The sequence below is a fragment of the Protomyctophum parallelum genome (assembly GCF_964188405.1).
Source record: "Protomyctophum parallelum genome assembly, chromosome: 10".
Classification (NCBI taxonomy): Eukaryota; Metazoa; Chordata; class Actinopteri; order Myctophiformes; family Myctophidae; genus Protomyctophum; species Protomyctophum parallelum.
Window position 1 is genome coordinate 34,752,456 of NC_139704.1, and position 15,054 is coordinate 34,767,509.

General features: G+C 41.9%; 1 protein-coding gene across 1 annotated transcript in view; it reads left to right on the forward strand.

Moving 5' to 3' along the window:
• nrg3a (neuregulin 3a) overlaps nt 1–15,054 on the forward strand; it is a gene marked incomplete at both ends in the record, with an annotated part of 501,581 nt that overhangs the window by 465,093 nt on the left and 21,434 nt on the right. Inside the window, 2 exons of the mRNA XM_083775014.1 lie at nt 8,109–8,211; nt 11,682–11,799. Of these exons, the coding sequence (XP_083631140.1) occupies nt 8,109–8,211; nt 11,682–11,799 (221 nt within the window). The remainder of the gene's footprint in view (nt 1–8,108; nt 8,212–11,681; nt 11,800–15,054) is intronic.

Genomic DNA, 15,054 nt, shown 5'->3' on the forward strand with positions numbered 1-15,054 from the left:
TGCCCACAGCGTCCCCAGCGGGAATCGAACCCAGGACCTTCTAGCTGTGAGGCGACAGCACTACCAACTGTGCCACCGTGCCCCTAACCACATACTTTTTAAATAGTTTTTGGATTAAGGTTGGTGAGGGATGCGTTAATAGTTTTTCAATTAAGGTTGGTGAGGGGTACGTTAATAGTTTTTGGATTAAGGTTGGTGAGGGACGTACGTTAATAGTTTTTGGATTAAGGTTGGTGAGGGACGTACGTTAATAGTTTTTGGATTAAGGTTGGTGAGGGATGCGTTGCTCCCCTGCTTGTGGTTATGTTTAGGTTAGAGTTAGAGATAGGGTTAGTACTAGTAGGCAAAACCACTTGTGTGCAGTCCAAATGAACACAGCACAGCGCTCCCTACCCCACTGACAACCAATCACAAGCCGAGTTTGGAAATGGTCGCCTATGAAAACAAATATTGTCTACAGTAGGCCTATAGTATGTTCTATGGCAGCTCAAACCCACAAAGTCATAACTCGCTCAAATACAAATGATGCTTAATATAAAAGCATTTAAGTATGCAGACGTCTCTCATCATCATACTACGCAAACGCGGGAAGCGAACGCAGCTCGTAAATGGCAATAACAATTAGAATAAATTACATACTTTTTTAAGGTTTTCTTTTTAAACTTTTTTGTGTTTTTTTAAGATTTTATTTTTAAGTTAAGTTTTTTGAAGTTTAAGTGTTTTTAAAGTTTTTTTTTAAGTTAAGTTTTTTTGTGTTTTTTTAAGTTTTTAAGATTTTATTTTGAAGTTAAGTTTTTTCTTTTTCATTTTAAGTTAAGTTTTTTTTTTAAGTTAAGTTGTGTGTGTGTGTGTGTGTGTGTGTGTGTGTGTGTGTGTGTGTGTGAGTGCGTGCGTGCGTGTGTGTGTGTGTTTTGTGTGATACAGCTGCGCCCTCTGGTGGCGGGCGGGTGGTGTAACAGCGGGACACACACACACACAGACATTCAGCCCTTGCTGTCATAGTTAGTGCTCACTGCGTTCGCAATCACTGCGTTCGCAATAATTCTAACAATGTCTGAGTGTGTGTGTGTGTGTGTGTGTGTGTGTGTGTGTGTGTGTGTGTGTGTGTGTGTGTGTGTGTGTGTGTGTGTCTGTCTGTCTGTCAGAAACAAAGCATTATCTCCTCATTGCCTGCACCAATTGCTCCCACTTTCACACAGGCATTGACCATATGAATATGGATTTGACACATTAATGATTATTAATGAATTTATTAGTGAATTAAAAACGCACCGGGCGCAGTACCCCCCACGGCCACATGGGGGGGGGGGGGGCAAATATCTCACAACGGGTAAGGGCTAGTGTTTATAACAAACCAAACCGTTATAGAAAGTTATGGTTATTTAAAAGTACATATGCACAATGTTATGCTGCCCCGAATTAAGATGGCCGCCACGTAGCGACGTCGCTCTCCATTGGCCAGCAGCGCTGGTGAGCCATCTAGCTTTCTTATATATATATATATCTATGGACCTACCTACCTACCTACCTACCGGGGCAGTGGTGGCCGAACGGTTTGCGGAGCGGTCTTGATATCGGAAGGTCGCTAGTTCGTATCCCCGGACCGGCACGTTAAAATTACCACCGTTGAAGTGCCCTTGAGCAAGGCATTGAACCCCTACCATGAAATGTTCTATGAGCAGGGCCTGGCTGTAAACAAGTTCTTGAGCTTAGTCCAGTTACCCTGGGTAAACATGGTAACTTTGGTTACTTACCTACCTACCTACATTCAAAGGTTTCTTCTTCAGTCTGTTTGTCAACAGAGATTGTGTATATAAAACAATTACTTTAAAGATCACATTCTTTAATCTATTGTTGTAACTCCTATAATATATTCTGACTGTTAATTCAGTAAGATATAGCTTGCAGGCCTCGTATACATTGGTTTGCACTTGCAATGCTAGCACATACTTTCTATTTATATCTAAACTATGTCCAAATTAATTAATGCAAATGGATGCTTATAGAGCAGACGGAACTCCCACAGATGAGCTAATCAATAGAGCTGATTGAATTGAAACTATTTGTTCGGCATGTGTAATCTGACGCTATCCTCAGGCATGCACAAATACATGTGTAATCTGACGCTATCCTCAGGCATGCACAAATACGGTGCAGCAGAACCATAGTCATGCCTGAGTTATGCTTGTTTGCCCGCCAGTTTCTCACACAGATCTACAAACGCGCTGCGGCTATTTTCGGTGCAGAAAACAGCCGCACAGCCAAGTATAAATCGGTCTTCATGATATCAAGATCTCAACAGTAAAGTCTCCGTTGCAATGCTGTGGTGTTTTGTGTAACCTAGTGTCCTCAGGCAACCTTCATCCATGTTAGGGTTTCTAGAGAATCACCCAGACGTTTCTGACAGGGCCAATTGCTGAGCTTCAAATTCAAACAGAAGTGCCTGAAGGTTGAAAGCCCTCCACGCAGGACATTACATTTCTGAGGCTATAATACACAACACAAAATAAATTCAACATGTCTCGCATCCTGCCTCTGCTGCCAGATCCTCGGACTCACATAATACATATTTCACGGTGCTCTGTGAAAGGGAGAAAATTGTTCTATACCACAGCTAGTCAGTCAGTCATGCGGCCATCAATGTTTCCATCAGAGATCACTGAGCTCTGACTAGACGATGTTCTCCCTGTAAATCAATGTCGCAGCAAAGAGTTGCAGGCAACTATTTATTTATCTTTTCAGGGTGGGGCGATTTTCCATCAACACTGTACAGAATCAGATGGTGGTTTATCTGGAAGAAGCTATATGGCTGCTGTTAAGGGTGACGTAACGTGGAGCTAACCATTACGTCACCCTCCCTTCTTCATAAAATACTTCGGAAAATACTGTCAAGGATTAGATTCCGTTTGGGTCGAGAGAGGAGAGACTGACAGGGGCCAAACCATGAGGGCAAGGGTGAAATACCAAGGGTTCGGTTATCTTGACTAGAACTATAGAGTTTTGAACCAAGTCATGAAGTTAAGAAGGTTTAATTACGATTTAGGAAACTTGGATGTAACGGATAGCTCGACTTTAAGTCACCCTTAACAATTGCAGTGTGCGCTTGCACAATATAAAAAAATAAAGGTAAATTGCAGTATTGACCCAATAGAGTGCCGAAGTCCTGACACTCGAGACCTGTCACTCGCTCATCCCCTGGTTCCAAATTCTTCTCTATGGAGTTTTTCCTCTAAAGTCTTTCTCTATGGAGAATAACATGGGGTCATCTTAAAATCGTCTCATATCAGCATTGTGGTCCAAAAATAAACTAACTGTACCGGTGATATTGCCGGGGAGGTGTATTGTTTATTTCATATTTGATGTATATAAGCGAAAATGTAACTAATTCAGCAGCAGTAACATTAGCGTTTATTATTTTGTTTTGTTTTTCTTCACAGTTTTGTGGGAGGCTTGCCTGGGGTGACCAACTAACCAACACACTGACGGGAAATGCTAGATTCCATACTAAATGCAACTTGGGGTCGCAATAAATGTCACATTAGCGTTTTCTCTGTCAGTTGATACTTCATAATTATTCATATGAGTGAACCGGCCTAGATGATTTGTTTATTTTCCAAACAGCTCTTATATGAGGCAATCTCAAATCCCCCTATGGGGATTGCAATGCAAATAAAAAGGTACACGAACCCGTGGCCATCTACCGATATTGATGTCAGCCTTCGGTGCTCTATATGCCTCCAAATCACAACAGGTTGCAGTTTCATTTTTCCGACAGTGGTAAGGGTGATAGATGGATAGATAGATTATGACAGCCGGAGTAGGTGGATGGATTATGACAGCTCCGCTGCTCTGTCGGTCCGTTTGGCAGCCGCGCTCCAGCCGCCGCAACTGCCGGTAACAGCCGTGCGACAGTGCGTTTGGTCCGACATGGGCTGTGTCGTGCTTGCGGTTATGGTTATAGGTTATAGGGTAAGGGTTTGGGGTAGAGTGTCGGACTGATGCCGCCGAGAAACACTACCAACTGCCGCGGGTGTTCCGCGGCAGTTGCCGCGAAAATGTGCAAAATGTACTCACTCTCTCTCGTTACTAATGCACCAACCTGTCTCCTAAACACGTTATTGTGTTGCTGTACACAATACGAGTCAATATAAATGTATTATATTCAAAAAATGTATTGATATTCCTTTCCTTTTCACTCCTTTGACTTTGTTTACATGTGTTCCCCACACAGTTTAGATCAAAAACTTCTGCCCAGGTCTGGGAGGCAAACGCTAGAAATGTAAATTCAACAAAGGGGCTAAAACTGGGTGGAAACGGTTGAGAAATGTAAAAAACAAACTGCATTGCAGAACCAATGCAAAGACCTTATAGGGTGGTCCGACCTTTTGTGGATGGTATCAGGTTTGTTTTTCAATACATGGGTTTGTTATTAGCCATTGAATTTAGATGCCACTATACTATAGACACCCCCTTCCTTTGTCCTCTCCTTTTCTATTATCACATCTTACTGTATGTTTTTAAGGATTGAATGTAAGAGTGCTGCAGAGTGCATTTTCTACCGTCTGCTGCCTTTGGTTTGTGTGACTCGAGCTGTTCCATGCAGACTCAAGGCCATGTATAGTAGCTGGATGAGCGTCAGCATGCATCCAAATGTCGGCTCAGCCCGTGGCTGTCAACTCTGTGTGGGTGTGTCCGTGGGATCATGCATGTATGAGAGAGAGGGGGGGGGGGGGGGGGGAGAGGAGGAGGGAGGGGGGGGAGAGTTTGTTTCAAGCTATGGCCACGCTAGTTGTTGGTTTATAGATCTGTTAGAGATTTATTTATTTTAATATTCTTTATCCCACGATTTTGTAACCAATTTTTCACGACTGTGTCAATTATCTAATGTGATCCTGGGCTCTACACACCCTCCGCCAGCCTAGTCCCCATATATGGGGGACATGGGGAGAGCAACGGACTTGAACTCATGCTTCCTTCATGCCTGAGTGTCCAAGTTGCTCCTTGACAGGGGGGAGTTTCCCTGGTTGGACGTAGCGCGTGGAAGGAAGTAACACGTTATTCCAACCAGTTCCTTTCCCCTCCATCAGGCGCCCCGGCTGGCCAGGGGGAGGCAGTTTCGAGACCAGGATTACTGCATGTTTTTTGTGACGGTACCTACCCTGTTAGATTTGATTATGTCATTGTTATAGGCCATGTGGAGTCAACATCAACATGTTGTTAACTTGTAGTATGACTTACACAAAATAAAAAGACAAAGACAAAAGCAAACAAAAACAAAAACAGAACTTGGATAATAACATTATAAAATGGCCATGGGTCATATATTAGATATATTTCATGAATAAATATGCCTTTTTTGGAAAGATTAGGATGGCATACTTGACTCATTCCTGCTTGACAAAGAGCTCACTGCAACGGCTCGTGTGCCTCCGCCACCTTCGGTCTTGAGATATTCTGTCTGAATATTAATTCTAGTTTCTATTGTGGTGCCGTAAAATCTGCATTCAGAGAGGCTTTTGGCAAAACTGTTCCTCTGGAGTGGAAATAAATAGAAGGAGGGACCCTGTGACCTCACAGATGGAAGCGGTACATGCTTTCTCTCTGCCCGGGTTGAATGATTTATTCACTTCAAGGGAGTGTTTTCTGCATGGTGTCCAAAACAAGGACATGAGTGCGTGGGTGGTTTGCGTGGGTGGGTGGGCAGACAAGTGGGCAGGAGAAATTTTGTGAGCATGGGAACGTGTGTGTGTGTGTGTGTGTGTGTGTGTGTGTGTATGTGTGTGTGTGTGTGTGTGTGTGTGTGTGTGTGTGTGTGTGTGTGTGTGTGTGTGTGTGTGTGTGTGTGTGTGTGAATGACAATCACCAAGGATATTGCTTTGCAATTTAACTGCTGTCATATAAACCACATACTACCCAAAGTTCCTCTCTCCACTTAGCTTTAAGTATGTGTACTGTATGTGTCTGCACGTGTTTGTGTGTCTGTGTTTCATGCATCTCTATCTCTCTCTATATATCTCTCTCTCTCCCCTAATAGCCAGCAACTGAATGCTGTTGTATACTAAAGTGGTTCTTTTTAAACCCCGTCTTCATTCAGTTTATCTCATTCACCATGACATGTGCTTCACCCCTCCCCCCTCCATGCGCACACACACGCATGCGCGCACACACACACACACACACACACACACACACACACACACACACACACACACACACACACACACCAACACACCAACACACCAACAAGGGTCTGGCCTCTCTACTAAATAAAAAGTTGATCGATCGCCTATTAATGTATCTGAAGGCGGCCATGATTTACTTGTTCATAGCAAACGAGACAGCATCCATTTTTCTCCACTAATGGTGTCTGTCCGAGCCATAACTCTTCTCGCCTTGACGCGTTCAAGCTCCATTACATGTAGCAACCGTTCCCACCAGCAGTTTACGTGCATCTGAGCACTAACTTGATGTGAGAGCGAGCTGATAGAAACAGACCATTTGGAAATATTATCGTTGCTGTTGGGTGGAAACCAGTGTTGTTTTTGGCAGCTGTTTGATTTTAGTCTTTTGAAAAGTTTTCATTTAGTTTTAGTCGCATTTTAGTCACATGGAATGTGAGTTAGTCTAGTTTTAGTCGACTAAATGTCATGAGATTTTTGTCTACTAAAACTACAGTTGATTTAGTCAATGTGTTTAGGTGGGCCTTGATACCGTCTAATGTTTTTTTTCACTTGCTGAAAATAGCAGATCTACAAGACCACAACTCGTCGCAGCGCGATGTGTTGTGAGATTGTAGATCTGCTATTTTCAGCATGCAACCAAGTGTTACATGACTTATACTGGATCTCTTGTCCACTAGTCCCTTCCTAACGTTTCAGTCTAGTTTTCATCTGTTGACAAAATTGTCAATACATTTAGTCTTAGTTTTATTCATCATAGCTTAGTTTTTATTTAGTTTCCGTTTAGTTTTCGTCAGTGAAAAATGGTAGTCGACGAACATTTTTCGTCTTAGTTTTAGTCGACAAAAACAACACTGGTGGAAACCTTGTATGACCAAAAACCATAACTTCTCAGGGAATGTAAAACAATAAAATAATAATTATACAAATAAATAAAAGAACCTGCATGTTCCACTGGGTCCATTTTAGTTATTATTTAGTTAGGTAACTTTAGTTAGTTAGTTCGTTAGCTGTTAATACTTTTCCCTGGTTTAATATTCATAAAACCCACAGGAACGTTAACTTAAAAGTTGTGATCTACAAGCTCACAATGCTTTGTGATAATGCAACGCGCTGTGAGCTTGTAGATCTGTTATTTTCGCTACTTTTGTGTGGCACCTTTTGTGTGACACTGTAGTATATCGAAGTAGTGCATTAATTAACGATGAAAGTTAAAAGATAGAACGTTTAAATATGGAGATACTAGGTTTCTGCCTGACGACGACAATACAATATGAGGTGGTGTTTGCGTCGGTACTGTTATACAAATGTTTTAGGTCGTTTCAACTGCGGTTATTTCTCATGTAAAAACAGAGCCATCAGTTAACAGTATGAACAAGGTTTTCATGGAAACCGTGGGAGAAAGGCAACGAACCCTAGTGAGTCTTGTTAATGGTTGTTTCATCGTTTCAAATGGTTCCTGCATGAGGCATTGTAAACGTCTACATTGAAAATAATATATGGGTAAGTACCCATCTCAAAGCCATGTTTAATTCTGTGATGGTGCGCTGTGGGAGGATTTATTGCTGAATGCAGACAGTGATCTTAACTTAAACAATGTATCACCATTACACATACACGCACGCACGCACACACACACAGACACACATTTTATTTATTTTATTTTATTTATGTCCACACAAAGGAGATGCATACAAGGACACAAAATTCACAAATGGTATTGGTGCAGTAGAGTTACTTACACTTAATAAATCATAGCATGTGCTTTTCATGGTTTCATGACACACACACACACGCGCACGCACACACACACACACACACACACACACAGGCTTGTAATTGCTGTATGCGAGTGCAGATTTGATTTCCCATGTGTTGACTGGTATTTATATATTTCTGTGTATGTGTCCTCTGTCTGTCTCCCTGCAGAGAGCAAGGAGGTCTACAAGAGACAGGTGTTGTCAATCACCTCCATCGCCATGGCAATCAGCCTCTTGGGCACCCTGTGTATGGCCCTCTACTGCCGCAACAAGTGAGTGGATGGTCTCTGTGGAGAATAACATTGGGTCATTTTAACCATTCTGACCTGAGATCAGATTCATACGAGGTTTCCACTGGACACACACTGGTCTGATTAACCCATTCTGACCTGAGATCAGATTCTAAAAATGTCAGTCGCTCTTCGATTTTTCAAAAAAATAGCAGACCTACAAGCTCGTAGCGCGCCACTCGGTGGCGCGCTATGAGCTTGTAGGTCTGCTATTTTTCAATAGCTACAGCATAACATGATGCTAACACCTAAAATGGGTTCCCGTTCAGAATGGGATTTTAAAGTCCCAAGCATTGTGGTCCAGAAATGTACAACCTGTCGATATTGTTTCGGGGAGGTGGCTCTGTATCGTTTACCAAAGTGAGTCCCTCATATTTGAGCCTGTTTCTAGCGAAGAATTTAACTAATTTGGCGGGAGCAACATTAGCGTTATCTCGCTGTCGGTTTATCCATTGACATGGCCAATGGCCATTGATTTTGATGTATGGAAGAAAATGTCCATAAACTTGGCCACACCCATGACATCACGGACGGAACACACAAAGCCAGGCGATGGAGGGGCTAGCACCCATCAGAAAAAGTCTAGGGGGGAAAAAAGAAACTCATCCCAGGGAGGATGTGTAAATTACGTCAGACTTCGGTTCTCAAAGTCGGTTTCCGGGGCCCACCAGTGGTCCAAACACACCGTGTACAAATCGACATTTCCATTTGTCCCATGGGTGCATCAGACATTCTATCCAAGTTCCAAGTTCAATTTACTCCTGCATGAACCTCTCCCTCCCTCCCTCTCTCTCTCTCTCTCATCCCTCTATTGTACTTCAAGGGAGCGTGTCCTATGCGCAATTATTGGCATACGGCCTGGGCATACATCCCTCGTCTTTGCAGGACGGGTCAAACATGCATTATTTAATGGCAGTTGCTCATGGTATATGGAGCATGCAGCACTTGCTGATCGATGGCACTGTATTTTCCATATAGGCTTCCGCTCTAATATAATGATGTGAGAGAGTGAGCAGCTCAACAACACTATAATCGGATCAAGCCGTGATGGACAGCCACTTTGAGAGAATCCATAATTGAGTCAGGAAACTATCTTGTTTGACACAGATGCTGCATACTGATCAGGGGGACTGTATACTGTATTATAAATGTGACAGATAGGAATAAAGTTAGACACAAAGTTCAAAATGTGTTCTTTTGAAAGTAATTTTTTCTTTTCTTCCTGCATACAAGTAAATTGGGTTTTAAGGTATACATTCCTAAGGTATTAGAAGAGGATTGATGCTGGAGAGCTGGTAACTTCATTTGATTTGGTTGTAAGGTAATTAATTAAAGTTAATCAGATTAATCCGTACACTCAAAGACCATGAATCCCTAGTTATGAGAAAGAGAGAATCAGAATAAGGATCACTTTCATTGCCAGCCAGTGCAAATGCGAAGGAATATGCTCTGAATTGATTTAAGCAAATTTCCTGTGGGTATAGCACAACTCAAAGCAGAACTCTCACAGGACAAACTTGAGCCTGGTTTGTCTGCCAAAACACAAAGCTCCATCACTTGATTTGCATGTGAGGTATAGCCAGGCTTTCTGACGGGAAAGAACTCCTTGTTAGTTCTGGTCACCAGTGAGAATGATGAATGAATGAACTTGGGAACCTAATAATACCCGTTGTCAAGTGGACTGCAGGTTAAGTAGGGCAGGCTAATCAATTGTCAGGTGTGGGGTTGCCATGGCAATCAATTGGCTGAGGCAGAGGCTGGACATTGCACAGGTGAGCGGATTCCCACTATGGGGATTCCCACTGGCAGAGCCTGAGCAGAGCCTTTTGTGGTGGTTCTGGAGAACCGTGGGTCCGCCCGACTCGATACCGGGCACTGCACTCCCTGTGGGGTTGTGGAACGCGGGTGTCGAATGTGAAGTCGGTGGGGCGAACGGTTCTCGAGTTACGTGCATTACAACCGTACACACACGCACGCACGCACGCACGCAGAGACGTGGCACATTTATAGTAGGATATTTTTACCCCTCTCATGGGGGCAGATACAGTGGCACTGACCAGCAAGGGTAATGTGAATACCTTTGTGTCTCTGGGGGGAGTCATTGGCTGAAAAAGGGATTTGGGTTCAATTCCAGGCATAGCATTTCTAACATTCTGAAGAGCATCCCCACTAGTGGAAAAGTATACGTTGTGAAGGGTTTCACTGGAAAAACAAACTATAAGATGTACATGAATTCTACCCTGCTCTTAAAGCTCTATTATGTAGCTTTTTTGTGTATTGAATAAAATGTTATTTGTCCAATCTATATGGAGTAGGCTACTGTATGTTATCGGGGTGGTTATATTTGGCCTGCCCGTTCTTCTATTGAGACTTTTAGATCTTGTCTTTAGGTTCGACACAATCTTGTTTCTGGTTAGACACAAATTTTGACCTGATTGGTCAAAATTCGGATTCTCCCTTGAACAAGCAGGCAGGCTCTTTTAGCTCTCTGGTAAAAAATGTCATAACTTGCGCAGGAGTCCTGGGTTCAAATCGGTTGTAGAACAGAAAGGTTACTATAGTGCAGCTTACCGTACACTAATATGAAGTGAAATTAGTGTGATAATTATGTCATTTATAAGAGCCCTTTCTTTCACTGAGCTAATGTTGGTCAGAGAGTTTATTTATGAATTTATTTTACCAAATTAGCTACAGTAACTGATACTAAACTGAATCAAAGTGAAAATGATTGGATAGAACAAGAGATGGAAATGTGACAAATAACCTTCAAATCATGCTTCTATGCTAGAAGGAATACATTATTTTTAAAAAGTAATTATTTGATAAACGTACAGCCAAGGACATTTCCTCTTTCCTTCCAACTAATAGTGATTTAAAAAAGTATTTTCCGCTAGACCAAACTGATTATGACCTAACTGGAGAGAAATTGAGAGCTGGGTTAAATGATGTTGTGGGCTTCTTTGGCTCGTATGCATCCAGCTAATGTCAACTCAAGGTCTTTCAGACCATGATTGTGGCTGACACCACACGGTGCTTTTTGATTACATTTAAAATACCCAGAGAAATGTGCCATGGGCCAGGTAACATTGAAGGAACCCTAGCTAATACCCAGAAATTGCTGTGTCAAGAGTTAACATTCTGCATGAATGGGATAGAATAACAGGGGATTGAAGGGGAGCTTTCGTTTGATTTTGATTTTATTTGATTTATTTATTAGATCTCCATTAGCTTACTGTGAAGTCACAGCAGCTATTCTTCCTGGGGTCTTAAACATATCATCATTACAACATTTCTTCCATATTATTACATACATTTGTACATGCAACATTCATCCAACACAACAATGCAACACAAAACAACTCATGATCCGTCTACTACATTGTTTAAACTCCTTTTGTGCATTGTCCAAATTGAAATCTTCATGTACAATCTGTCCTGCTCTTTCTTTATAGAAGACGCAGAGAGAAGCTCCAGGCCCACCTCAAGGAGACTCGCAGTTTGAAGAACTACGCTTCTAATGGCCCTGACCCCAAGGCTAGATCTTCTAACACCAGCCTTCAGCTGCACAAGGTGACTACTGTTCTTCAAAGAAAACACCATCAGTTTCCAGCCATAAAACACATATGCTTGTACTCAGCAGTGAACAGTGTACATTTACTTGAGTACTGTACTTAAGTACATTCTTTGAGTATGTGTAGTATTTGCATTTTATGACTTTCTCTCCACCACATTTCAAACACAAATTATTGTACTTTTGAATTCTAGGAAGGGGAAAAAGAACATTATGAATTAAATCTATTTCAAATATAGTGAAAATAGCATATCTACAAGCTTGCAAAGCGTCATAATGTGCAGTGTTGTGATCTTTGGATTGGGTGAAAATGTCTACAATACAGCTATGCAGTGATCTACTTTGTAATTTGTACTTTTAAATACTTAAGTATTCCAGAACTCAAATACAAATGAACTTTCACTTGTAGTTCAGTAATATTTGACTAGATCCAGGAGTATCCAGGAGTACCAGCTCAGTGGCCTTGTGGTTAGAGTGCTCGCCCTGAGACTGGGAGGTCAGGGTTCAATCCCCTGCCGGGTCATACCAAAGACTCTAAAAATGGGACCCAGTGCCTTCCTGCTTGACACTCAGCATCAAGGGTTGGATTGGGGGTAAGTCCCTGCGACATATACTAGCGTCATGTCCAGGGGGTGTACATGTACATCAAGCTGCCTCATACTACAGAAACAGGAGATAGGCTCCTGCCTTATGGGCCTCATGGCTCTGCAAGGCTACTTACTAGGAGTATCTAAACTTTAACTCAAGTGGCCTACGGTACTGGGGTTGAGAACTTTGTCCACCACCGATTGTACTTGAGGTAGAAGTATTGCATGTCTGACTCAACATAGTTGTATGGTGTGTCTGTGGAAGTGTAACTCATGCACTTTTATGCATCTGTTGAAGACATGCAAATACACAAATTGAATGCACAGCCCTGTAGACAGTCTCCCAACATGAGGAAGTGTCAAATGCACACGCCGATTCATCTTCATGTGTCGGTGTAGCTCTAGGAGGCTAGCTACAGTGTGTGTGTGTGTGTGTGTGTGTGTGTGTGTGTGTGTGTGTGTGTGTGTGTGTGTGTGTGTGTGTGTGTGTGTGTGTGTGTGTGTGTGTGTGTGTGTGTGTGTGTGTGTGTGTGTGTGTGTGTGTGTGTGTGTGTGTGTGTGTGTGTGTGTGTGTGTGTGTTTGTTTGTTTGTCCTGGACTAATCTTGCAAAACGCTGATCTGATCCAAATTATGATTATTGAGAACAGAGTATTTTTTTCCCCAACACAGTTTACGCATCATTAACACCATAGCAAGTACTGTATGATGTATTACTGTTTTCATGTTGTAAACTTTAAAGAAAGTACATTTGTACTTGCACAACACATGCATGACTGAGAGGTCAATTTTGACCTATTTTATTTTATTTTGAAGTTGATTATCTTTGCCCATGAAGCTTTCAGAAGGTTCTCCTTCCATGGCCATCATCATCCATCATCTCTTTATTTTTATTTTTTATCTGAAACATTTTCTAAATATGAATTTAAGCATAGGCTACTTATACCATCTTTTACTTCTGTGATGTGAGTGTCAACGGACTCCAAAGAATGTTCAATATACTTTAACCGGTACTTTTTTTAAAGGATAAAGATTGAATTAGGCTATCAAAAACAGCAGGATAAAAGATATTCAAAAAAGTATCCACAATTTACCAAAACAATTTCAATGCTGATTTAACACTAATCTTTGTTTGCTGATAATGTTGTTAAAGTGTCTTGTTTGCATCATCTAACAGAGAATTCTACATCATTGGTTTCACGTCAATTATTTGTATTCCATGCACTGTATATGTACTAACACACCAAATGCACACTCATATACAATATTCATAAAGCACCCTTCCTCCTATGCTGTATGTTACCCTTCATATTGCATTTACACTTCACTGATCTCATTGTTTGCAGCTGGGTCTTTTGATTGCCGCGTTTCAAACCCACTTGTCTGTGTTCCCCACATCCACCTGCCCACTCCTGTTAGGCCCACAGGTCTTTGAGCTAGCAATCGTTCAGTGGTTTGGGAGCGTACAGGGCCAGCGAGGGCTGCCATTCATCATCCTCTCATGCAGTCCTTGTCGACACATCTATCTATCCCATCCCAAGTATAGCACACACGGTAAACATCCTTAATTTTAATGTCAGTCAAAAACTACCTTAGGAGGGGTGTGTATGTTTGGCTATGCGTATATTATCTTTAACTATATGCTAGCCTCGATACCCAGGCTTTCATTTCGTCTGCACGAAAGATGAAAGCCTGGAAAAAGCCGTGGGCTGAACCAGTCTAAAAGTGGGAGTCAACCCTTCCGGGTGGGCGTCGCTCTAAATGATGTGACGCTGCACTAGGGGGGAGAGGAGGGGCCGGGGGTGACGGACAGATCGATGAGATCCAATCAGGGTGCGCGCATTTCTGAGGCGCGACCCTCCCATCTAGGCCAGAAATGTCTCTGCTTAGGTCAGGCTAACAATATGCTAACATATCCCATGTAAATTAGCCACAAGGTTACCTATTCATTACAGAACAAGTCTAAACTTGTTCCGCACAAAGACTCGTTAACCATATTGGATATGTATTACCCCAAGGATGTCAGACTAATTTTAACTGTACGGGTTCTTGTACATGTGCAGTACACATGGGAGAATGGCTGTCCATTGTGGGCCAAGGAATAAACAAAAGACTGATAAGTGAATGCTGTGGGACTGAATGTGTATGTAATAGACAGTTACTTTATTTTAACTTTAATATCACACAGGGCATGATATTCAAATAAGCTGGAAATGAAATACTGTATAGGTCAAAACAAATTATATAACAGCCTCTCTGGGGCAATGAAAAGGGGCACTGAACTTTAAATAGTGGAATGGTTTCTCATAGCAGGTGGGAAGGTTGAATATATTCTAGCTGAGCCGATAAAGTAATCAGCACTACAAAATCCTGTTAACTTTTTACACTCTCAGTTATCACACATCATATTGCTGTGAGTTTCATCACTTTATCGGTAATCAGGCAGAAGGATTTTGCACGATCTGGAAATGTCTGTGTTACAAGCCAAAATCTCATGAAAGCACATATAATTTTACCTGTATAATTTAAAGGAATATTTGGGATGTAGTATACATATTAATACTTTCCTCGACGAAAAACATAACCTACGCCTACGTCTAATATTAGCCAGATGATCAGAGATCGTTGCCTACTAATTTATTTGGTGACATCTAAATTCATATAGGGGC